The 23,589-nt window shown below is 42.1% G+C and overlaps 1 protein-coding gene across 6 annotated transcripts in view; it reads left to right on the top strand.

The window, feature by feature from the left end:
- DPP6 (dipeptidyl peptidase like 6) overlaps window positions 1–17,622 on the top strand; it is a 692,619-nt gene extending 674,997 nt beyond the window's left edge. For all 6 annotated transcript variants that reach the window (XM_060782596.2, XM_067470371.1, XM_060782595.2 and 3 more), the window contains exons 20-26: window positions 1,029–1,223; window positions 2,252–2,306; window positions 5,867–5,978; window positions 7,660–7,718; window positions 11,526–11,598; window positions 11,701–11,774; window positions 14,153–17,622. In XM_060782596.2, the coding sequence (XP_060638579.1) occupies window positions 1,029–1,223; window positions 2,252–2,306; window positions 5,867–5,978; window positions 7,660–7,718; window positions 11,526–11,598; window positions 11,701–11,774; window positions 14,153–14,299 (715 nt within the window). In that variant the 3' untranslated portion in view covers window positions 14,300–17,622. The remainder of the gene's footprint in view (window positions 1–1,028; window positions 1,224–2,251; window positions 2,307–5,866; window positions 5,979–7,659; window positions 7,719–11,525; window positions 11,599–11,700; window positions 11,775–14,152) is intronic.
- The last annotated feature ends 5,967 nt before the right edge of the window (window positions 17,623–23,589 follow it).

The raw sequence follows: 23,589 nt of genomic DNA, 5'->3' as shown, positions 1-23,589 counted from the left end.
ACCATGTGCAAAGTTTGCACAGTAAAAGTTCCAAACTGTGAAATGTTCATTCAGTCCAGGATTTTTCTCGTCAGAGTTTATCAACACTTGAAATTTTGAAAAATCCTTTTGAATATTCTTTCCATCCCTGGTGCATAATCTCTTTAAGTTTTTTCTGTCTCAGCCAGTGAGACTCCATGTCAACTACCATCATGGGAGGACACAAGGCTCCCTCCTTCTGGGTCGTTCAGAGGTGTGAGAGGGAACATAAGATCACTCATACAAAAGAATTAATATAAGGAATAGTTCTGACCATTTGCCCTCTCTGCTCAGTGATATCTACTCTGGCTGGAAGTGGTACCTATAGGATCTCTGGGAAGTACTGAGTTGTTGTACCGGAGCCTCCGGTGGTGCAGTGGGTTAAACCCCTGTGCTGGCAGGACTGAAGACTGACAGGTTGCAGGTTCGAATCTGGGGAGAGGCGGATGAGTTCCCTGTATCAGCTACAGCTCCTCATGTGGGGACATGGGAGAAGCCTCCCACAAGGATGATAAAAACATCAAATCATCCAGGCGTCCCCTGGGCAACGTCCTTGCAGACAGCCAATTCTCTCACACCAAAAGCGACTTGCAGTTTCTCAAGTTGCTCCTGACATGACAAAAAAAACTGGGTTGTCGTAGGGTTTTTTGGGCTGTATGGCCATGTTCTAGAAGCATTCTCTCCTGACGTTTTGCCTGCATCTATGGCTGGCATCCTCAGAGGTTGTGAGGTCTCTGGGAATTGCCCTTCTTTTATCATCTGCTACTCAGTCTTTTAACTGGAGATACCAGGAATTGAACCTAAAATCTACATGCAAAGTATGTCGGTAGTAATGCCAAGTGGACAATTAAGGGAATTATTGTCCAAAAATAGCACTTTTCAGAACTCTGTCTGTTTGTGCTTCACCACCAAACTATAATCCTTCTCTTCACATTGGTTAGGCTTGCTCATCATCCTATTCTGTCCATAGATATGAAATGATGAGATTCTTTTGTTTGTTCCTTTTTCAGTGATGGAACACCGGGCGCACAGAGTGTAACAGACAAATTTGAAGTGAACTGGGAAAGCGTGATGGTCAGTTCTCATGGTGCCATTGTGATGAAGTTTGATGGCCGTGGAAGCGGATTCCAAGGGACCAAGCTGCTCCATGACATTAAAAGAAAGCTGGGCCTTTTCGAAGAGAAGGACCAAACAGAAGCTGTCCGGTGAATACCATAGTCCTTTTGCAACAAAGTTTTGTTTGCAATTGTATTTTTTCAAATAATTACATTTTGTTAGATATTTACGTCATTATAATCTGATTTACAATTACATAAAGGTGAATTGCAATGTTGTGTAGTTTCAGGAAGGGAGAAGAAGCATAGCTACACCTCCAGGACCATTGCACAAATGCAGCCAGCAATATGCTTATTGTGCAAATGTTCCTATTCATAATGAGAATAGGAACAGTAAATCAACACTGCACAGTCAAGATTGCACAGTCAAAGACTGCACAGTCAAACAACTTGCACAGTTCTCCATTGTGCATCACTACAATTCATAATAGACATTGCTAGATTATATGCCATGTCAGCAATGTAAATTCATCAGCATAAGGTTACACATCATAGCCTCCAGTGTAGGATCTCAGTAGAGCTTGGAAAATCTGCTCTTGACTACAATTTCCTGAAATCTGAATATTTGTTTTGAAGAATTGGAGTCCAAAAAAGAGAATTTTCCTCCCAAAATTATTTCTACTTTTCCATGAAAACAATATGGACAATTCAAGATCAAGCTCAAGCTGCCTTCCTGGTACCCAATATCAATTGGACTATGGTCTCAATTCTCCTTAGTCAATATGACTGGGGTTGATGGGAGTTGTGGTGCAAATACATCCTGAGATGGCCGGATTGGAGAAGGTTCAGCTCATGCATGCCAACAAACAAATTATTAACCTGATGATCTTACCAGTATATACTCAACTGAAATTTGGGCAGGATTATTTTTAATATATATGTGTTATTGTGACAATTTTATGCTTATGTTTCTTGTTACTTTTATGTTATGCTGTTTACTCTGTATGTTTTGGTGATATTGCTTAGAAACTGCCCTGAGTCCCCTTCGGGGAGATAGAGCAGTACATAAATAAAGTTTTATTATTACTATTGGGCAGCATTACCATTACTATTTGTCAGTTACTATATTTAAGGCAACTCATTAGAATAATTATGTAATTTTTTTGTTTTTCTTGTAGGAAAATGCTGCAAAATACATTTATTGACAGCACGCGTGTTGGTGTGTTTGGAAAGGTGAGTACCTTTGCAATCGCTTCCTTCAACTCTGGTTTGCTTAAGAATTGAGATCTGGGTCTTGATAGATTGACTGTGTTTGACTATGATTTATTATGGTTTCCTTTTTAACAACATCATGTTCCTTGTTGCTTCAAAGGATGAGAGCTCTGATGTTTTTAATCACAATGTCAGTCTTCATTTTCTTGTAACTCCTGTCTTGAAAGAGACGCATATTTCTTGTTTCTCAGAAAGCTTCTCACTGAGGATTTTCCATTATCATCTTCTTTCATTTTAATGTTAGTTCTCAGATTACTGGGATACGGATATCATACCGTAATTAGTTTTAAGCCAGGGGTGATGGAGGTATAATAAACCAATATGTTAAGAGGACATGGAAGATCAACCCAAACTATACTGGCTCTGTTGTCGTCTTAGACCAGGCATGAGCAAACTTCAGCCCTCCAGGTGTTTTGGACATCAACTCCCGCAATTCCTAACAGCCGGTAGGCTGTTAGGAATTGTGGGAGTTGAAGTCCAAAACACCTGGAGGACTGAAGTTTGCCCAGGCCTGCAGTAGACCATCCCAATAGTAAAAGGTAGCAACATAGTAGGAGTAGTTAACTGCAGTAAGAACCTTGTAGTGCACCTCTAGAGAACAATAATACCAATAGAGAGCAATAAAAAACCTGGAGTATCTAGAACTCCATATCTGCTATTGAAAAGACTGGCTGAAATGTTGCATCAGACTTCAAAGCTGTGAAGACATAGCTCATAGCTATAACTTCCACCCCAAACCTTGGTGACACACCTCTGTTACCCACCCTTGACCATATTCATGTTGCTGTCAAGTGGGGCGTTTTTTTTTTCTCTAGGGAGATCCAGTAGAGTATGTTTGCCATGGAACAGGGATGCGATTTTGGCTAAGTTTCATGGTGTGCCTATTCATGGACTTTGGATGTGTCTCTTTAAGCACCAGTGCAATGAAACATGGTGTGTGAATGTGTGTGTGTGTGGGGGAGGGGGTTACAAACACTGCTGACTACACTCTTGTAATGTACTCAATATGTAAGCACTGAACAAGTGCACTATTATGGTGCCAATCCATTAAAAAAAAACAAAATTAGCTGTAGCTATAACAACTATGTGCTTAAAAAAAACATTGAATCTAGGGTTAAAGATCTTTGGTTATGTAAATCAGACATTTATATGCACATCTCTGGCCTGATTAATGCATTAGAGTGGTTCTTCCTTTCTGCAAATTTGTAAATCAAGCCTAACCAAATTGTTATTTCCTTACTACAGTAATCTTATTGAATCATTGGGACTTCCATAAGTGTTGACTTCCCATTCAGTGGCAACAGCAACTGAATTCAAGGCATTAGTGGGAATCATGAGGCTTTCCAGATATTATTGGACTGCACATCCTAATGGTCCACATATCTGACTATCCTGGCTAGGACTGCTGATAGTCACAGTTCAACAATACCAAGAGGGCCACTTGATTTTCACCCATGATCTTTTTTGTTTATCTAGGAAAATTATCTACCATAGGAACACCCTTCCTGTATGCAAATAAGCTATATCTTGTAATGCCGAGAGAGCATTTGTTCCCTGGCATATAGAGGTATCTTGTATTGCTGCCAGTTCATTGTAGGGCGCAAGTCAATGTGCCAGTGATGACTCAAGAAACTCTACATAGCTTGGTTTAAATTATTGCAAGGACTACATTTCCTTTTAGAGTTCTGCTATCTTATGGAGATGCCCTTCTCTCGGTCCCACCATCTACTGATGTGTGTTTGGTGGGAACAAGGGCCTTTTTGGCAGCTGCTCCAAGATTTTGAAAGTGGAGAGAACAGGATAGCCCCATTCTTGCTCTTCTTCCTCCAACCAGTTCAAAATTCTTGTGTCATCAGAAACTTTTAGAAACTGAATGGGGTTGGCTTTTAAAAATGTTCTGTTGTTGTATTTGATGTTTATATTTCCTTTCAATTGATTTCACAACCTTATATATTGTTTAATTGTCTTTTAAATATTTTCTATATTAAAATTATGCTGATGTTTGTGTGTGTGCGTGTGTAATCAGTTTTTAAATATGTTGTATACCCCGTTTAGTCTCTTTTTTGGAAGAAAGGCATTATATAAATGAATAAAATAAGGAAAATAACCCATGTTCATTAGAATCATAGAATCAAAGAATCAAAGAGTTGGAAGAGACCTCATGGGCCATCCAGTCCAACCCCCTGCCAAGAAGCAGGAATATTGCATTCAAATCACCCCTGACAGATGGCCATCCAGCCTCTGCTTAAAAGCTTCCAAAGAAGGAGCCTCCACCACACTCCGGGGCAGAGAGTTCCACTGCTGAACGGCTCTCACAGTCAGGAAGTTCTTCCTAATGTTCAGATAGAATCTCCTCTCTTGTAGTTTGAAGCCATTGTTCTGCGTCCTAGTCTGCAAGGAAGCAGTAAACAAGCTTGCTCCCTCCTCCCTGTGGCTTCCTCTCACATATTTATACATGGCTATCATATCTCCTCTCAGCCTTCTCTTCTTCAGGCTAAACATGCCCAGTTCCCTAAGCCGCTCCTCGTAGGGCTTGTTCTCCAGACCCTTGATCATTTTAGTCACCTTCCTCTGGACACATTCCAGCTTGTCAATATCTCTCTTGAATTGTGGTGCCCAGAATTGGACACAATATTCTGGGTGTGGTCTAACCAAAGCAGAATAGAGGGGTAGCATTACTTCCTTAGATCTAAAAAGCATTCAGCCAGATGGCTGTCATTTCCAGAACAATACCTTTTTTGTGTGTGTCAGGAGCGACTTGAAAAATGACAAGTTATTTATTTATTTGTTTACAGTATTTATATTCCGCCCTTCTCACCCCACAAGGGATTCAGGACGGATTACAATATACACATATATGGCAAACATTCAATTCCAAAGACACACAACACATATAGACAGACAGCTAGAGGCTATTTAACTTTTCTGGCCACAAGGGGAGCTGTCGCTTTCATGGTCCATCTGCAACACTTATGAAGTACTTCAGCATTCCCCACATGCTTTGCTGGAGTCTTTTTTATGGCCATGATTATTAATTAAATTAGCCTCCCCACACATAGGTGGTACCTAATTTTTCTACTTGACAGATGCAACTGTCTTTCGGGTTGCAAAGGTCGACAACAAGCTACACAATTGGTCAGAAGCTCACTCCGACCCAGGCTGGCTTCGAACTCATGACCTTGTGGTCAGAAGTGATCTTAATGCAGCTGACACTCAACCAGCTGCGCCACAGTCCCGGTGCAAGTTGCTTGTGGTGTGAAAGAATTAGCTGTCTGCAAGTACTTTGCCCAGGGAACACCCAGATGTTTTGATGTTTTACCATCCTTTTGGGAGGCTTCTTTCATGTCCCTGCATGGGAAGCTGGAGCTGACAGGGGGAGCTCTTCAGTGCTCTACCCAGATTTGAACCTCTGACTTGTTGGTCTTCAGTCCTGCCAGCACAAGGGTTTAACCCATTGCACCGAGAACAATACTGTTCCCTGCCAAACCCTCATCTTCTTACTTTCTCTTCTTACCTTTCAGGATTATGGAGGTTACTTGAGCTCTTACATACTTCTTGCTGGAGAAGAAAATAAGGAGCCACTCTTCCAGTGCGGTGCTGCCCTTTCACCACTAACAGACTTCAGGTTATATGGTAAATACAGATTCCATCAGATCAGTAGATGCAAAGTCATATAATATGTTATCTGCAGTCTGAAACACACAGACAGTGAAATCTCAAGAATGGAGACGGTGGATCCTTGGCTTGAATGGGTGGAGTTTTCTGTGCCCTGCATGGTTTCATCCATAACTAGCAGTGATAATGTAAATAACCCTCCTTTAGACTTGTCTAGCTTGTCTGTTCCTCCCCATCTTGATCATACTCTGATGTTGCTTGGCCACACATGTCCCTGTGAAATATTGGAGGATGTAAGTGATAACTGGAGACCGTTTCTGTACCTTTAATTGTTGTGCAGATGTGGGAATTTCTGTTATGTCTTGCTTATCGCACAGTCAACAACACAACCATTAAAGGCAGAGGAGCTGTTTGAAACTTTCAACCTGGCAGTCCTAAAAGGGTTTGCAACATCCATTCTACTCTGAAGGCACCCCATCTTTTTCCAGTCAGTTCTTTTAGTTCACAGCTCTAAGTGGAGAATGTAGTTTGAAACTGCAATATATATTCAGTGTAGACCAGTGTTTCTCAACCTTCCTAATGCTGTGACCCCTTAATACAGTCCCTCATGTTGTGGTGACCCCCAACCATAACATTGTTTTTGTTGCTACTTCATAACAGTCATTTTACTACTGTTATAAATCATAATATAAATATCAGATATGCAAGATGTATTTTCATTCACTGGACCAAACTGGGCACAAATACCCAATGCACCCATATGTAAATTATTGTGGGGTTGGAGGAGGATTGATTTTGTAATTTGGGAGTTGTAGTTGCTGGGATTTATAGTTCATCTATAATCAAAGAGCATTCTGAACTCCACCAGCGATGGGTTGGAACCTAATTTGCCACACAGAACTCCCATGACCAACAGAAAACACTAGAAGGGTTTGATGGGCATGGACCTTGAGTTTGGGAGTTGTAGTTCATCTATATCCAGAGAGCACCGTGGACTCAAACAATGAAGGATCTAGACCAAACTTGGCACAAATACTCAGTATGCGCAAATGTGAAGACTGGTGGAGTCTGTGTAAAATAGACCTTAACTTTTGGGAGCTGTAGTTGCTGGGGTTTATAGTTCACTACAATCAAAGAACATTCTGAACTCCACCAACGATAGAATTGGCTCAAACTTCCCATATGGAATCCCCATCCCCATGACCATCAGAAAATACTGTGTTTTCTGATGGTCTTTTGCGACCCCTCTGACACCCCTTCGTGACCCCCTCAGGGGTCCTGACCCCCAGGTTGAGAAACACTGGTGTAGACTCAAATAATGCAATTTGAACTGCATTGAATTGCATTATATGAATCTACACTGACCATACAATGCAGTTTCAAACTGAATTATATGGCAGTGTAGATGGGGCCTTAGAATATTATTGCATAATTCACAGCAGCAGGTAAGCCTCAAGATGCAATCTTAGTGGACTGAGAAAGTGGTATGGACAGAGTTTTCAATCCATTGTCAACAAACCATCTTAATCTGTCCAGGTTTTTAGAGAATTGGAAATCCAGTATTTTAAAAAAGAATAAATGTTGAATAAATCTTTTGAACCAAAGAGGAAAGCCTTTCGTTCTAAACATTATCATTATCTGAAGCTTTGGTGTAATCCCAGTAATAGTACCTAACATGTTTCTCTTTGTTTCTTTTCAGCTTCAGCCTTTTCAGAAAGATATTTAGGATTACAAGGGATTGACAATAAAGCATATGAGGTAACGGCATGGATCACTCCGCTGGCAGCAGAAACGTCTATTTTTAGCACTGATACAGGATGCTGTTTTGCTTTATAGTCCTGCCCACATGAAGGCTGCTTGAAAGCCAAAAATATGGAGAGCCTGATGAGTTAAAACTGCTAGTCTTAAAAAGACATCTGCAGATTTTGGCATAGATGATGTGCCATGTTTTATTTGCCTGTTTTGTTGCTTAAGATGTAAATACCTTTCTTTTCAGTATAGCAAAACATTCACAAAGTGGCTTGAAATATTGCAAAAACAAAAGCACAAAGGAGAGAAGACTGTACTTAGAACAGCATGTGGAATTACCCAACAGCGTTAAGTAACTTCATTATTAGTATCTTAAAATGCTAGGATGGTTTGTTGAAACCTGGGACCTAAATCTAAGTTAAGAAAAAGGGTGGTCCATGGTAGGGGTTTCATAACAGAGAAGACCCTCCCCAGAACTTGGAAAAGTCCCATCATCAGATTACAATGCCCTGAATTCTCCAACTATGCTGACCAACAGATTCCTGGCATTAAGGTCAAAAAAAGGAACTTTTCCAAACTCTGCCCATATCCTCCATCCAATGCCATAAGGCAAAGGCATTTTGAGCAGTGGTTCCCAACCTTTTTTTGACCAGGGACCACTCTCCAACATTAGTACGAATCAGTTTTTGGTCAACTTTAGATTTGGTTCAGTTATTTGGGGCTCTGATTCAGAAAATTGCATTGGATAGACCACATCAGCTCTAGTTTCTGATACAGAACATATGCCATCCAGTAATCACCATCTGCTCACCCACAGAAAACAATATTTAATAATCTAGAACCATGGATCTTATTTTAAGTCTCGCGGCCCACTAGTGGACCCCAGCCCACAGGTTGGGAACCACTGATTTAGAGCTACCAAGACAAAACTCAACACTTGGATTTCCATGGTAATTGTGCCATTGCGCCTGGTGCTATAGCTCTTAGTGGAAGATACATGGACGTGACATCTTTTCCCCAGGGGATTGCTTCTTGCCCTCCTTTGGAGAACTGGAACTCTCAAGGACCAAGACACTACAGATAACTCGAAATAGGTTTTATTGTTCACAATGAGTTATCTTCCTTAGCAGGCATGTAGCCGGGGGGGGGGGGGGGGGCTCGGGGGGCTTCAGCCCCCCCCCCCCCGAAATTCTCATGGTGGTTCGCGAAAAGGCCTTACTGGTGCATTATTTAAACTGTTATGTTTATTCATATCATGATCTGATCACCATACTCAATATATCCCATATGCATGGGGGTATTCGGGTAACGATACAAAAGGTTTGCTAGGCTAGACCCTCTTTCACTCAGACTCAGCCCCCCCCCCCTGAAACTCAGCCCCCCCCCCGAAATCCCCCCTGAAAAAAATTCAGCCCCCCCCCCCCCCGAAATGAAATCCTGGCTACGGGCCTGTTCCTTAGGCATAAACTTGATATTCAAAGGGGTAAAGGAAACATACATTACAGTCTCTGGAGTCTTGGGTCCAAGGAGTTTTCTAGATGAGAAGCCTCCAAGTTCCCTCCTTTCTCAATGGCTGTGAAAGTCGGAACAATCACAACCCCAGTCCAATGGCCTATATTTGAAGGCACAAAGTCTTCCTCTTGATACCAAAAGACTGGTTTGAAGGCACTTGAGACTCCTCAACGTCGTCCAGGGTGAACTGGGCATGAAGTGTGAGTCCCAAGGGTATAAACCTGAGAATTGGTGATGAGAGATAACTTGATCAAGGGCTTTAGAGCCAAGTCTTTTTCATGTCCATCTGTAGAACTGTTTGATGGTGGAATGAAAAAAAGAAAGTACTGCCCTCCTCCCCAGGAAGGGGAGGAGCCAAACAATTAAGCAGGGGAGGCAATTCAACCAGTGCAAAACAAGATTGATTGACAGCTATAGATAACCAAACAATTCAACTGTACATTCACATACAAGTGGGGCTTGACGCACCGTCACAGTAATAAAAACCATAGACTTCAAATTGGCTAGTATTCATTTTCCTGCAACTTTGGTGCAAACCTAATCCTTGCATCTAAAGGCACTTCTACACGAGCATTTAATCTGGAATCTAAAGAGGGTTTTTTTTAAAAAAAAAGTTATCTTCTGGAGAGTTTCCACTTGCCTTTGCTGCCCCAGAACAATCCTCCCAGGGCATCCACATTAATCTATAATGTTCCAGCTCGGTGGGACATCAGCTGGAAGTTTTCCACTATTTTCCCCCATGTAGGTGCAGAGATGCACTGCAGCACATGTATAGAGTGCAAGAATGGCTGGGATTTTTGGTTATGTGCTGGTGCCATCTACACCAGTTTACCACATGGAAATCTCACTAAGTCTTGCATTTTCTGCTCACCTGGGATATAAAAGTGTCCATCTGTTGCAGCGCATTTTTCACCCGAACTCTGATTTCTCCAGATTTTTTTAAACACAGGTCTTCTCTGTTTAATGTGGTTCTGTGTGGATTGTGGGCATGCATTATTCCTCACCACCCCTGCTAATCCACTTCAATGCAAATTAGAAGGCCTGTGTAGAAACAAGCATGTGTATCATATCCCTATGTGGAAAACTAAGGTGGAATTTACCATTTTGGTCCAGTCATGTCAAAGCGTGTGAAAACATTCTATGACCAAATTTCTGCCCAAATTCAGTAGGCTGCAGTAATTTGAGACTGGATCTACACTGCCCTATATCCCAGGATCTGATCCTAGATTATATGCTTTGAACTGAATTATATGAGTCTAACCTACAGAGCTGGACCTTAGGGAAGGCTGAGCAAAGGAAGATAGATGCTTTTGAGCTGTGGTGTTGGAGGAAAGTTCTGAGAGTGCCTTGGACTGCGAGAAGATCCAACCAGTCCATCCTCCAGGAAATAAAGCCCGACTGCTCACTGGAAGGAAGGATACTAGAGACAAAGTTGAAGTTCTTTGGCCACATCATGAGGAGACAGCAAAGCCTAGAGAAGACAATTATGCTGGGGAAGGTGGAAGGTAAAAGGAAGAGGGGCCGACCAAGGGCAAGATGGATGGATGGCATCCTTGAAGTGACTGGACTGACCTTGAAGGAGCTGGGGGTGGTGACGGCCGACAGGGAGCTCTGGTGTGGGCTGGTCCATGAGGTCACGAAGAGTCGGAGGCGACTGAACGAATGAACAACAACATATGAGTCTACACTCCTATATGGAGCCCCTGGTGGCACAGTGGGTTAAAGTGCTGAGCTGCTGAGCTTCTTGACCAAAAGGTCGCAGGTTTGATTCCAGGGAGCAGTGTGAGCTTCGGCTGTCAGCCCTAGCTTTTGCCAACCTAGCAGTTCGAAAACATGCAAATGTGAGTAGATCAATATGTACCACTCCAGCAGGAAGGTAACGGCACTCCATGCAGTCATGCCAGCCACATGACCTTGGAGGTGTCTATGGACAATGCCGGCTCTTCGACCTAGAAATGGAGATGAGCACCACACCCCAGAGTCAGACATGACTGGTCTTAATGTCAGGGGACAACTTTTACCTTTTACACTCCTATCTAATCCAGTTCAAGACAGATAATTTGGATTTTCTATGGCAGTGTAGATCCAGCCTGAGAGTTGTCCCTCACAAAAGTTCATTTTTGGAAATTTGTAACTGCTTTACTGAAATACCAGCACATAAATGTTTTGTGAATCCTGGGTGATGATTTAATTGAAGTTGACTGTACCAGATAAGTGTAATGTCATGTAGGTTTCTTTCAGGAGTTTTGGTAGCAATGCCAAAATGTAATGTGGAATTTCCCTTGTGTTTTTTAATCTTCTCAGAGTACCAAACTGGCACACAGGGTGCGGTCAACGAAAGACCAAAAGTTTTTGATCATTCATGCAACTGCCGATGGTAAGCATCGATCCACTTGGGTCCCTGCACTCAGCACATTCTATAGCACTGAAATACTTATTTCACCTTTCTGATGATAATGTTCCTATTCTGATTTTACAGAGAAAATCCACTTTCAACACACTGCTGACCTCATTACACACCTAATTAGGGCAGCGGCCAATTACAGCTTGCAGGTAATGTATTGTTGTCACTCTTTTTTTTTCTAAATGCAGCTGTTAAGCTTATGGCACACTTTTAGAATATGCAAAGTGATATAGAAATGCACATGTGCTTCACTGCAAATCTGTGAACAATAAATTGTTTGGGATGCCTCCAACCCAGATGTGTAAAGGATTGACCTGGTTTGCTGTTGGGTGCCTTCAAGTTGTTTTTGAATTATGGCAGTCTTAAGGTGACTCCGTCATGGATTTTCTTATCAGTATTTATTCAGAGGGAGTTTGCCATTATTTTCTGAGAGAGTGTGACTTACCCAAGGTCACCAAGTGGGTTTCCATGTCAGAATGAGGATTCAAAACATGGTATCCAAAACTGTAGTAACTATATCATGCTGGCTTTCAACCATATATGGCCCCTAAAACATATATTGCTAAACTGAGGTTGGTCAAAAATCAGATCAATCAAAACTAGAAGTCATATGTGGTTTGGTAGCAACACATGGATGTGAAATACTGGAGAGGTGCAGGGATGACCCTTACTAAAGGCCCTATCACTGTCATATTGACGTTGGTACCTATGGTACCTATGGCATAAACAAGGGATTGACAACACTTTTAAAGGTGACATAGACAAAACAGTGAAATTTGCTGTATAAAATACTTACATTATTATATTAAGTGCCTTTTTTGAAAATAATGTTTTAATACACGTTTGGCCATATACTTTTTCATGTGGGAAAACGAAATTCATTTGACTCTGAACACCTACGCAGTGTGATTTTTCAAAATTTCTCCCTCTATCAGACGCAAAAGTGTGTGATTCAGGGGTATCAGTGAATGAGTGAGCTCACAAGAATTGCTTGAAAACTTGCTAAATTCATAATTCTATATCCATCTTGACCAATTTTGTGAGATTGTTAGGAATGCCCCTTTGTTCATTGTTGAAAAGGATTTTTATTGGAAAGGAACACTTTCCAATAAAATCTCTCCCCCCCCCCCCCCGGGTGCAGTGGCTTAAACTGCTGAGCTGCTGAACTTGCTGACCGAAAGGTTGGCAGTTGAATCCAGGGGAGTGGGGTGAGCTCCCATTGTTAGGCCCAGCTTCTACCAATGCAATCATGCTGGTCACATGACCTTGGAGGTGTCTACAGTCAACGCCGTCTCTTTGGCTTAAAAATTGAGATGAGCACCATCCCGCCAGAGTCGGACACGACTGGACTTAATGTCAGGGAAAATCTTAACCTTTACTTTACATATCCATCTTGACCAATTTGTGAGATTGTTAGGAATATCCCATTGTTCACTGCTGAAAAAGACAGTCATTGGAAAGGAACACTTAATAATTCACAATAGGAAGGTCAAGGTCAACTAACTTGCGGTGAGAAAGAGTTTTCAGGTTATATTTAATTAGCCTTTATGATACCACAGCCATAAGAGAGACAGATGAAATAGATTAGATGGAGAAAGAGAGTGATGTCAGTAAGATAAATTGATAACATATCTAGAATACATTAGATGGATGCATAGATAGCTAGATAAAAAATGGATAGATAGACATGGATAGAATAGATTGGATAGATAGATCAATCAGTCAGTGATCAGTTAACAATAGTATTTGAGAAGGATGAACAAAACTGGATGATTTTGGATGGTCCCAGATGTTATCTGCAGTTGAAACCCATCATGATGATTGTATTGAGGTTTTAGGATAGCCCACCTGTTAAAGGATTCTTCTCACAAAATGCCCCCTCATCCATTAGTGGGGTGCTCTTAGTCATATCTCTGGTCACACCATCCAGGGGGGTCCACTGACCATCTATGTCAATTATTCCAAAACTTTTTTGACCTGGGACCACTTTGACCAGGGACCACTCTCCAACATTAGTACCAAAAGGGTTACAAATCGGTTTTTGGTCAACTTTAGATTCAGTTTGGTTATTGGGGGTGCTGATTCAGAAAATTGCATTGGACAGACCACATCAGCTCTAGTTTCTGATGCAGAACATATGCCATTCAGTAGTCACCATCAGTTCACCTACAGAAAACCATAATTAATAATCTAGAGCTGATGTGGTAGTAGTAATCTTCTGTGGGTAGTCAACCTCTCCCATACCGACATCCCAGTTGCCTCAACACTATAAGAGGGTTTCATGAGAACAGTAGCTCTTGTTGCCGCACGGTTTCCAGTCAACACTGTAGTAATGGTGAGGCTATGGACCATATTTTTGTTCTTGTGGACTACTGGTGGTCCATGGACCACAGATTGGGAACCACTTATCTCTGTAGACCTTAAGTGTGGAGACCAAGAGGTCTGCATCTATCCACTCAGTGGCATGCATCTAAATCTGGGTAGAAAAGCACTGCTACTATTGACTGCCCCCTTCATTCTTTTGCAGATATACCCAGACGAAGGCCATTACTTCAACAGCCCGTCCCTTGAGCAGCACCTGTACAAGTCCATGGTCAATTTCTTTGTGGAATGTTTCATAGAACAAGACAAAGCCCCAGTAGTTGTAACGAAAGAAGACGAGGATGAAGATTAACCCTTCGGGCTTGTGCTGAAATGCACAAGGCCGTTTATAATAATAATATGCAACTGAATCTCTCTGTTTTTCCCCCTTGGAGAAAGGAGTGTTAACATGAGCATGTATTTAACAAAACTGAAACAGGGAAAGCAGTGTGCCTGCTCGAACTGGATCATGACTCCTTTCTTCCCCAAATGGAAGAACATTTCAGCATGAAGAACTCAGCAGAACTTCATTGAAAACAAACAGAGTTTTAAGCAAAGCAAAACACACACAAAAAAGAAGAGAGAAAAGGATCTGATCACCTTTCTTGCCACAAAGTGACTTCTGGAATGAGATGTTCAATCAGGAAACTGGACCTAGAAAGAGATTTCCCCTAAGATGACTCTGAAAAAGACCCTTTGCGTCGAAAGGGTTTGAGCTGTAGGAATGAAAACCCGCCATCTGTCTGTGTTAGGGTTCCCTTAGTTCATGCCTCATTGTCTCAGATAAAACTACCAACCATGAAATAAAGATTATAGCACAATTATTTTTCAGATGTACCAATCCATGCGTTGTTTGCCCCATTGTCGTCTCCATTTTCAAAGGAGTGACCATTTACTACAGAATCGCTCAGCTAAGCAGAGGTTTCCTTTGTAGAAATCCCTGCTGTAGTTACACTAACCTTTTAATTAAATTTTTGTGTGTCGAAGAAATATTTCTGTATATAGTTTTTGATTTCCTTTTTTTAATTTAGCCCTGGACTGATTCTTCAGCGCTGCAATGTACTCTGGGTAAGGAGAACAAAATATTTGAACACAAGGGATGACATTAGAAGAAGTTCCTGCTTTCGAGATCTTTCGTACAGTGCTCAGGAATTTGTGAGTGTTGGTTTGCGACTCAACTTCATGAATCAAGAATGTCACCTTGTGATATCAAATATTTTGTCAAATGGTTAGATGGCGAGAGGCAAAGTAAGCCTGTAAATTACTTGTTGCCCCACAAAATTTAGAATGCAGTAGAGTCTCGCTTATCCAACATAAACAGGCCGGTAGAACGTTGGATAAGCGAAAATGTTGGATAATAAGGAGGGATTAAGGAAAAGCCTATTAAACATCAAATTATGTTATGATTTACAAATTAAGCACCAAAACATCGTGTTCCGCAAAAAAAAAAAACAGAAAAAAGCAGTTCAATACACGGTAACATTATGTAGCAATTACTATATTTACGAATTTAGCACCAAAACATCGCAATGTATTGAAAACATTGACTACTAAAAAATTGACTGCAACTAAAGATCATCAGAAGTTGAATCCGTAAAAAGTTCAGTCCTGTGAATATCTTTTAAAAATTGTGCTAATAATAATAATAATACTTTAGATTTTTTTAAAAATGTAATAATAATAATAACACTTTATTTATATTCCGCCCTATCTCCCCAAGGGGACTCAGGGCGGATCACAGTACACATACACGGCTAACATTCAATGCCATTTGGATAGACAAAGACAGAACAGACGGAAAGGAGGCATACTGTGTTGTGTTGACGTCAGCATCTTTGGATGGTTGCGCTCGAATCCGGCCATGGGGGGAGGGGGTGCTGTCGCTCCATCCTGTATGACGAAGAGCCATCAGGACTTCCTCCTTTCTTTTTGGTCGCCGGCATTTTTTGCTCTTTTTTTCTTTTTATGGTGTCATAAGATACCTCCCCCGCTTGTTTTGGTGGTACCTAATTTCTCTAATTACAGCACAAGCTGTTTTCAAACTGCTTAGGTCAAGAGTAAGCTGGGCTTGATAGTTGGCAGCTCATGCCGACCTGGGGCTTTGAACTAGCAACCTTTCATTTGGTAGATGTTATCACTGCTGGTGATTTTACCAGCTGTGCTAAACCCTGGCTCTCGCCTGATCCTGGCCTGCTTTTCTGGGTGCCCACCAGGAGGGGCAAGACGCAGCCGGTGTAAGCCAGAGGCTGTGCCCAACAGGAGAATCTGTGCTGGCCGCATCTCACCTCTCCTGGCGGATGCCCACCATGCGGAGAGGCCCACTGCACATTGCTGCCTAGACAAACAGCAGTGGATCCAGGCAGAAGGCAGACTGCATTGGATAATGCAGAATGTTGGATGAGCGAAGGTTGAATAAGCGAGACTCTACTGTACTAACTTAAAACAGTAATGCTAGAAAACAGTACATTTCTACGTTATTCCTGTGGATAAAAGCTGCAGAGAATTCCAAGAAATGGCTCCCCAAAAGGCCAGTCAGTCAATGTTTACAAGGACTGAGGATAGGACTTCCAGCCTCATGTGTGAACTCCTTTGTATGGCACGTGCATCCCCATCAAGCCTGTCTCTCCTTACCCTTTTACAATCCAGCTTCTTCTATTGATTGTAATCATTCTAAAACTGCAAGTGTTACCTTTACAATCCAGTGTGCATTATAATCATTGCTAACCAACCTGCATATTTGTATCAAATATTATTGTGTTGAAGAAAATTTAGGGTTGGGGCTGCAATTTCTGGACACACACACACATGCCCCTCCCTCCCCAACAGCCCCCATCCTTAGAGTCCTGGAGGAAAGACCAAAACAGCTCCATCCTATTCCTGACCCTTTTTGAACTCCTTGCACTTTCCCCCCCGCTATTGTTGTTCCCTGTAAATTATTCTGACCAAATGTACAGCTAGTATGAATACTGTAGAATTCATTTCGTTGTATATAAAAGGAATGTAAGTCTATGATTTGTCAAGCCCCTCCCCGATCCAGTATTTCTTATGTCTTGTGTTCGGCATGCATGAGATAACACTTGTTTGCTTATTAAGACCCCTTAAAAAGTATTCATCCAAACTCTTTATCAATTGTGTGCTTCTTTTACTGATGGTTTTTGACAGCTTGAATGTCAGTGGCAGATTTCTACATTTTTACAGTGTGCTGTTGCTCAAAATCCCCATCCCCGAGGACAACACACCACGTGGATCATCTGAAAAGTCTTCTTCATTCTATCTCTGTTTTGTTTTAGGTTCAATCTGTTGGTTGTTGTTGGTAATTAGATCATTAAGGGAGATTAAAAACCAACCAGAAAAGGTGGGGGGACGTTCTCATTGCATTGTTCTTCTTTTCATGATTTACCGTCCATCCGAATCTATATGAACAGGAATTGCAGAATAACATGGCTTTCTTCAGCCAAATGCCAAATAGACCATGTGAATGCTACATATCTGGGTTTCGATAATCTTTTGAACTGGACTGAATTTGACCCAGGAGAGCTGACAGCCTGCTCTGTTTGTAAACTTTTGTAGACGGAGAGCCCAGGAGTGGCATAGTAGTGTTTCTTCATCCATAAAATAAAGCATTATTTTACCATCCAGGTTGCTGTGTTCACTTTTTGTTAAAGGAATGTGTGACTTTTCTTTAAAGGACTCATAAGTTAACCCTTATACTTCCAACACAGCCCAAATTCTGTTTTGGAAGCCATGCTATATAACAAAGCATCTAGAACACTGTTTCTAAACCTGGGGGTCAGGACCCCTGGGAGGGTCACGAGGAGGTGTCAGGCTGTAAGACAGCCTTTCAGATACTTGAAGATGGCTATCATGTACCCTCTGTCATGGGATAGGTTTGTGATTTATAGTTTTCCAATCACAACCTCCCTGAAACCGCTGCACACTGGACAAACTGCAACTTCCGACCTTCTTCACATAATGTTTAGTAATCTCACAGATTCAGGTTTTCATCCAAAAATTTCAGGAGCCTTTAATCTTCAATGTTACACTATTTACAGCTACAACAATCAGGATACATCAGACTTGTACTTGCAAAGAATGCTCAGATACAGAGAGATATTCATTATGAGATTCACACAGGAAAAGAGAAAGAGTGTTGCAATCCAGAGCAGGGAACGAGGCCCTAAGATAACTATCCACCACACTTGGCTGTGAAAAGCAATCCTTTTTTATTGAAGAAAAATGGTTACAAAATAAAGGAAAAATGCAAGTCAAAAGCCACAGCAAAATCAGCAAACATGAATTTAAATGGACAAAGCAAAACCAAAAGCCTCACTGTGAAATACTGGAACCTGTTAGCAATCCACTAACCGTACTTGATATCCTAGAAATCCTCCCAAACTATGGCCAGGGAACCGGGAGAACTGCCAAGGTCTTCATCAATTCTGAAACGATGCCTGAACTGAGACAGTCAGCCCGGCGTAAGGCAATTAAAACTCAAGAATTGGTTCCGTGAACCACCCTTCTTTTTTGAAGCCAATGTTTTTAATTCTTGAATTCGGGAGGATCGACGCAAACTGAGTGATTTACTTCTGTCTTCCCAAATTTGGCCCCTTCTGTTGTCATTACAGTTAACAGGTGCAGAAGGGAGGGAAAGTTCAAGGTCTCCCTCTGAAACATTCTCATGAACACTGGTACTTTCATTTTCCAAATCTACAGAAGTTCCTTCCTCACTAATTTCAGGAACATTGGCATTTTCCAAACCTACAGCAGTTTCTTCCTCACTAATTTCAGGAGCATTGGCATCAAAAGGTACATTTCCATTAGCATCAGTAAATATACTTTCATTAGCATCAGGAGGAACAAACAGAGAATCAGGTTCAAGTTCAAACTCAGGCTGAACCCCAACAAAGAGAGGATAGTTCATCTTCCTTTTATAAACACCAGCTGACTTGTCATCAGTAATGGACAAATGAATGGTGCAACTCCTTGTCAAAAACCTCACATGATTATGACTCAGCCATTTCTTCATGCCCCTTAGGTAATATTTCATCATTACCCTCTCAGTCATTCCCCAGATGTTATCACATGTCCAACAGAACTGTATTTTCACATAGATTAAATGCTGTGGCATTTCTATCTAACAGTCTCTAACTCTTCTCCAAGCCACCCTCATCAGGCTTGGTTTCCATACTTTTGATAACCGGTCATCCTCCTCCTCTGGACTCATTCAAGCCTGTCAATCTCCTTCTTGAATTGTGGTGCTCAGAAATGGACACAGGACTCCAGATGAGGTCTCACCAAAGCAGAACAGGGTGGCAAAATTGGAGTTTTACACAACTTTGGTTCGGGATGACTCCTACAATAAGTACTTCTGCATAAGGATACCCAGTACCAACTTATATATCTTCACAGCCATACCTACACATGGCCGAAATGGGGACTGATAGATTGCAGTGGTGCCCTCATTTCTCTGCCCAGCTGGTTCCCTTTACTCTCCCAGATCTCCATGTAAGTATGGTAAATGGCGGGAGTAACTATGACTCTCTTAAAGTAGCCAAATGCCTTGTCATCTAATTAGTGATGCGCATGAATGGATGAACGAGATTCCCACTGTCCCTACCTACTATCTAGCGAAACCACAGCCAAGGGAACGGGCTTGGCGGAATCAGCGGGGAAAGAAGACCCTGTTGAGCTTGACTCTAGTCTGGCCCTGTGAAGAGACATGAGAGGCGTAGAATAAGTGGGAGGCCCGCCCGTCGGGCTGCCGGTGAAATACCACTACTCTGATCGTTTTTTCACTTACCCGGTGAGGCGGGGGGGGGGGGGCGAGCCCCAAGGGGCTCTCGCTTCTGGCTCCAAGCGCCCAGCGCGTTGTTTAACATCTACATGAAGCCGTTGGGGGAGATCATCCGGAGTTTCAGGGTACGGTGTCATCTGTACACAGATGATGTCCAACTCTGTCACTCCTTTCCACCTGCTACTAAGGAGGCTGTCGAGGTCCTGAACCGGTGCTTGGCCGCTGTAACGGTCTGGATGAGGGCGAAAAAATTGAAATTGAATCCAGGCAAGGCAGAGGTACTCCTGGTCAGTCGTAAGGCCGAACAGGGTATAGGGTTACAGCCTGTGTTGGACGGGGTTACACTCCCCCTGAAGACGCAGTTTCGCAGCTTGGGTGTGATCTTTGACTCATCGCTGAGCCTGGAACCCCAGGTTTCAGCGGTGACCAGGGGAGCATTCGTACAATTAAAACTAGTGTGCCAGCTGCGCCCGTACCTTGGGAAGTCTGACTTGGCCACGGTAGTCCATGCACTGGTTACATCCCGTATAGATTACTGCAATGCTCTCTACGTGGGGTTGCCTATGAAGACTGCTCGGAAGCTACAAATGGTCCAATGATCGGCAGCCACATTGTTAACAGGAGCGGCACTCAGGGAGCACACCACTCCTCTGTTGCGCCAGCTCCACTGGCTGCCAATCTGCTACCGGGCACAATTCAAAGTGCTGGCTTTAGCCTTTAAAGCCCTAAACGTTTCTGGCCCAACCTATCTGCCGGAACGCATCGCCCCCTATGAATCAGTTAGGACATTAAGATCATCCGGGGAGGCCCTGCTCTCGATCCCGCCAGCCTCACAAGCACGGCTGGCGGGGACGAGAGACAGGGCCTTCTCAGTGGTGGCCCCTCAGCTGTGGAACGCCCTTCCCGCAGACATTAGATCGGCCCCCACCCTGCTGGCATTCAGGAGAAGAGTGAAGACTTGGCTCTTTGAACAGGCGTTTAATTAAGCAGTGCAATTAATTGATTGATCATGGAACATGGAATAATGGACAAGGAGATCGGATTATGACTTTGCTGATGAGACATGATGGATTAGTTATATGGATGTAATGATGTTATATTGATGTATTGATGTATTGTTATATTGATGTAGTTGCCTTGGTTACTGTTTTAAATGCTAATGTTGTGCACTTTGTTTACTGACTTGGTTGTAAACCGCTCTGAGTCGCCTACGGGCTGAGAGAGAGCGGTATACAAATGAAGAAAATAAATAAAATAAAATAAAATAAATATGCTGGCATAATGTTAGCACTTTGCAAGATTTAAGTAGTATCTCAGTATTAAAAAGTAGGTTTCCTCTGTTCCGAATCAAACCCTATAACTGGAAGTCAAATGCAAATGCGCAGGGCTATTCTGCCTATGGTAGGATTGCGAGCCTGAACAGCTAACAGGCTTTTCCACTCCCAGCTGTCCCTGAATGAGCGTACCTAGTTGGATCCAACAGCTGAGAGTGATTGGCCAGAGGCAAGAGAGTGGCTCTTTATGCGTCAGAGAAAGAGAGAGTGAGGCTGCAGTGCTGAAAACGAAAAGGGAAACCCAGCACAACTTTGCTCACAAATTTGCATATCTCTCATTTACAAGTATAGATGTACTATTTTAGAAATACTTGCTGTCAGTTAACTATGGTACAATTCACCAAAGCATGAGAAGATTGGGATCAGGTGAGTCCTGTCCATTCTTTGTTTGGGAGTCCACAAAGGACAAACTTTTTTAGCCTCTTACTATTGCAATTCTGAGTCAGGTGGTGCAGCGTGTTAAGCTGCTGAGCTTGCTGACCAAAAGGTTGGTGGGTCAAATCCTGGGAGTGGGGTGAACTCCCACTTTTAGGCCCAGCTTCTGCCAACCCAGCAGTTTGAAAACATGCAAATGTGCGTAGATCAATAGGTACCACTTCTGTGGGAATGTTCTAGCGCTCCATGCAATTATACTGATCCCATGACCTTGGAGGCGTCTGTGAATAACGCCGGCTCTTCGGCTTAGAAATGGAGATGAGTGCCAACCCCCAGACTCAGACATGACTAGACTTAATGTCAGGGGAAACCTTTACCTTATTGCAAGTTTTATTACTGCAATGTATGTCAGTATTATTTCATATTTATTTTCACAATACATTAAAGAGCAACTTAGAAAAAAATTAAATGCACTACAACACACATACAGGTATGGAAAAATGTTCTTGGACTTGCCATGGAAATTGAAAATGGGATAATAAAAAGTGGGAAAATAATAAAAAATGTTGTCAAGATAAGCTAATTCAAATGTGTTAGTCAAAATGCTCTGGTAGGATTTTGATTTGAGAAGCTTAGTGTTTTGGATTTATCATTTGTTGTTGCTGTTTGCATTCAGGTTATTATTGTTGTTTTGCTTATGACAACTCAAGACAACCCTATTTTGGTGTTTTCTTGGAATGATCTGTTCAAAAGGGACATTGCTTTCCTCTGAGGCTGAGAGAGTGTGATTTCCTCAAGGTCACACAGTGTGTCTCTATTGCTGAATGATTATTTGAACCCTGTCCTCTTGAGTCCAAGTCCAGCCCTCAAACCACTAGTCCACACTAACTCACTAAACACATCTCCCAATGGGTGCAAGGCCACAGTTCAGTGATTTGAAGAAATATAAGATGCTCCTTGCTGACCAAAAGGTTGGTGGTTCAAATCCTGGGAAGGAGGTGAGCTCCCACTGTTAGGCCCAGCTTCTGCCAACCTAGCAGTTTGAAAACATGCAAATGTGAGTAGATCAATAGGTACCATTTCTGTGGGAATGTAGAAGTGGCAGGGAAAGCCTGCTCTGTGTCTCATGTTTGTATTTTCAGTGTTTTAACTTTCAAATACTAACTCATCCAAAATCCAATTTGCAATTCATGTTCTTTTGGACACAGCGTAGTCAGAAAAAAGAATACAAAATGCAAATCCTCGCTTGCATGTGCTTGCATTTTCAATTTTTTAACCTTTCAGTCACTAACCTGAGATATCAAACAGGCTTTTCCTGCTGATTTTGTTTAAAATGCAGGAAGCATCATTCAGTCGTTCAAGGCACTGAATTGTTGCTTTGTGTTCATCGCAAGACATATCCTTTTCCTTACAATTGCAACATCTGTCATCCCTGCTTACTGTAATGTAATCTGCACAAGTTATTTGAACTGGTGTGTAATTTGCTGTTTGTGTCGTTTGGGTAGCATCAAACACTCTGGCCTCTTTTCTGGTTGCCAGCAGTGATATGATGGGAGACATCTCTTGCATAAACAAATATACTGCATAAACATGTACACTTACATCCCCTGTATGAATCCTTACTGTGTTGTAGGTAATTTGGCAAAATGAGCCATGCCTGGAACTCAAACCTTGTGACCTCCTATTGGTTCATTTTGCTAAGGTTATGCCCTAGTCACCGTACATTTGATCTCCACACTTTTCATGGGCTTCTTTTAGGAATTATTACACTCATTGAGCCTGATTCCAGCTATGACTTTGATCTCAGCCACATAGTTTTATGATGTTTATTATTGTGTTATGTCCCCTTGGGGAGATGGTGGCGGGGTATAAAAATAAAGTTGTTGTTGTTGTTGTTGTGTTATTGCCCCAACTTTATTTTCCGTCTTCATCGCTATACTTCGTCTTGCTGACGGGAAGCTTCCCACCGGAGTGGAAATCATCTATTGGACAGATGGGAAGCTATTTAACCTCAGAAGACTGAAAGCCAAAACCAAGGTTATAACAACATCTGCTATAGAATTCCAGGATGATGATGACAACGTCATCTGTGCGCGTGCA

The sequence above is a fragment of the Anolis sagrei genome, chromosome 6 (assembly GCF_037176765.1).
Source record: "Anolis sagrei isolate rAnoSag1 chromosome 6, rAnoSag1.mat, whole genome shotgun sequence".
In the NCBI taxonomy this organism is placed as follows: Eukaryota; Metazoa; Chordata; class Lepidosauria; order Squamata; family Dactyloidae; genus Anolis; species Anolis sagrei.
Note: the sequence above shows the minus strand (reverse complement) of the source record. Positions and strands in the feature narration are given on the sequence as shown.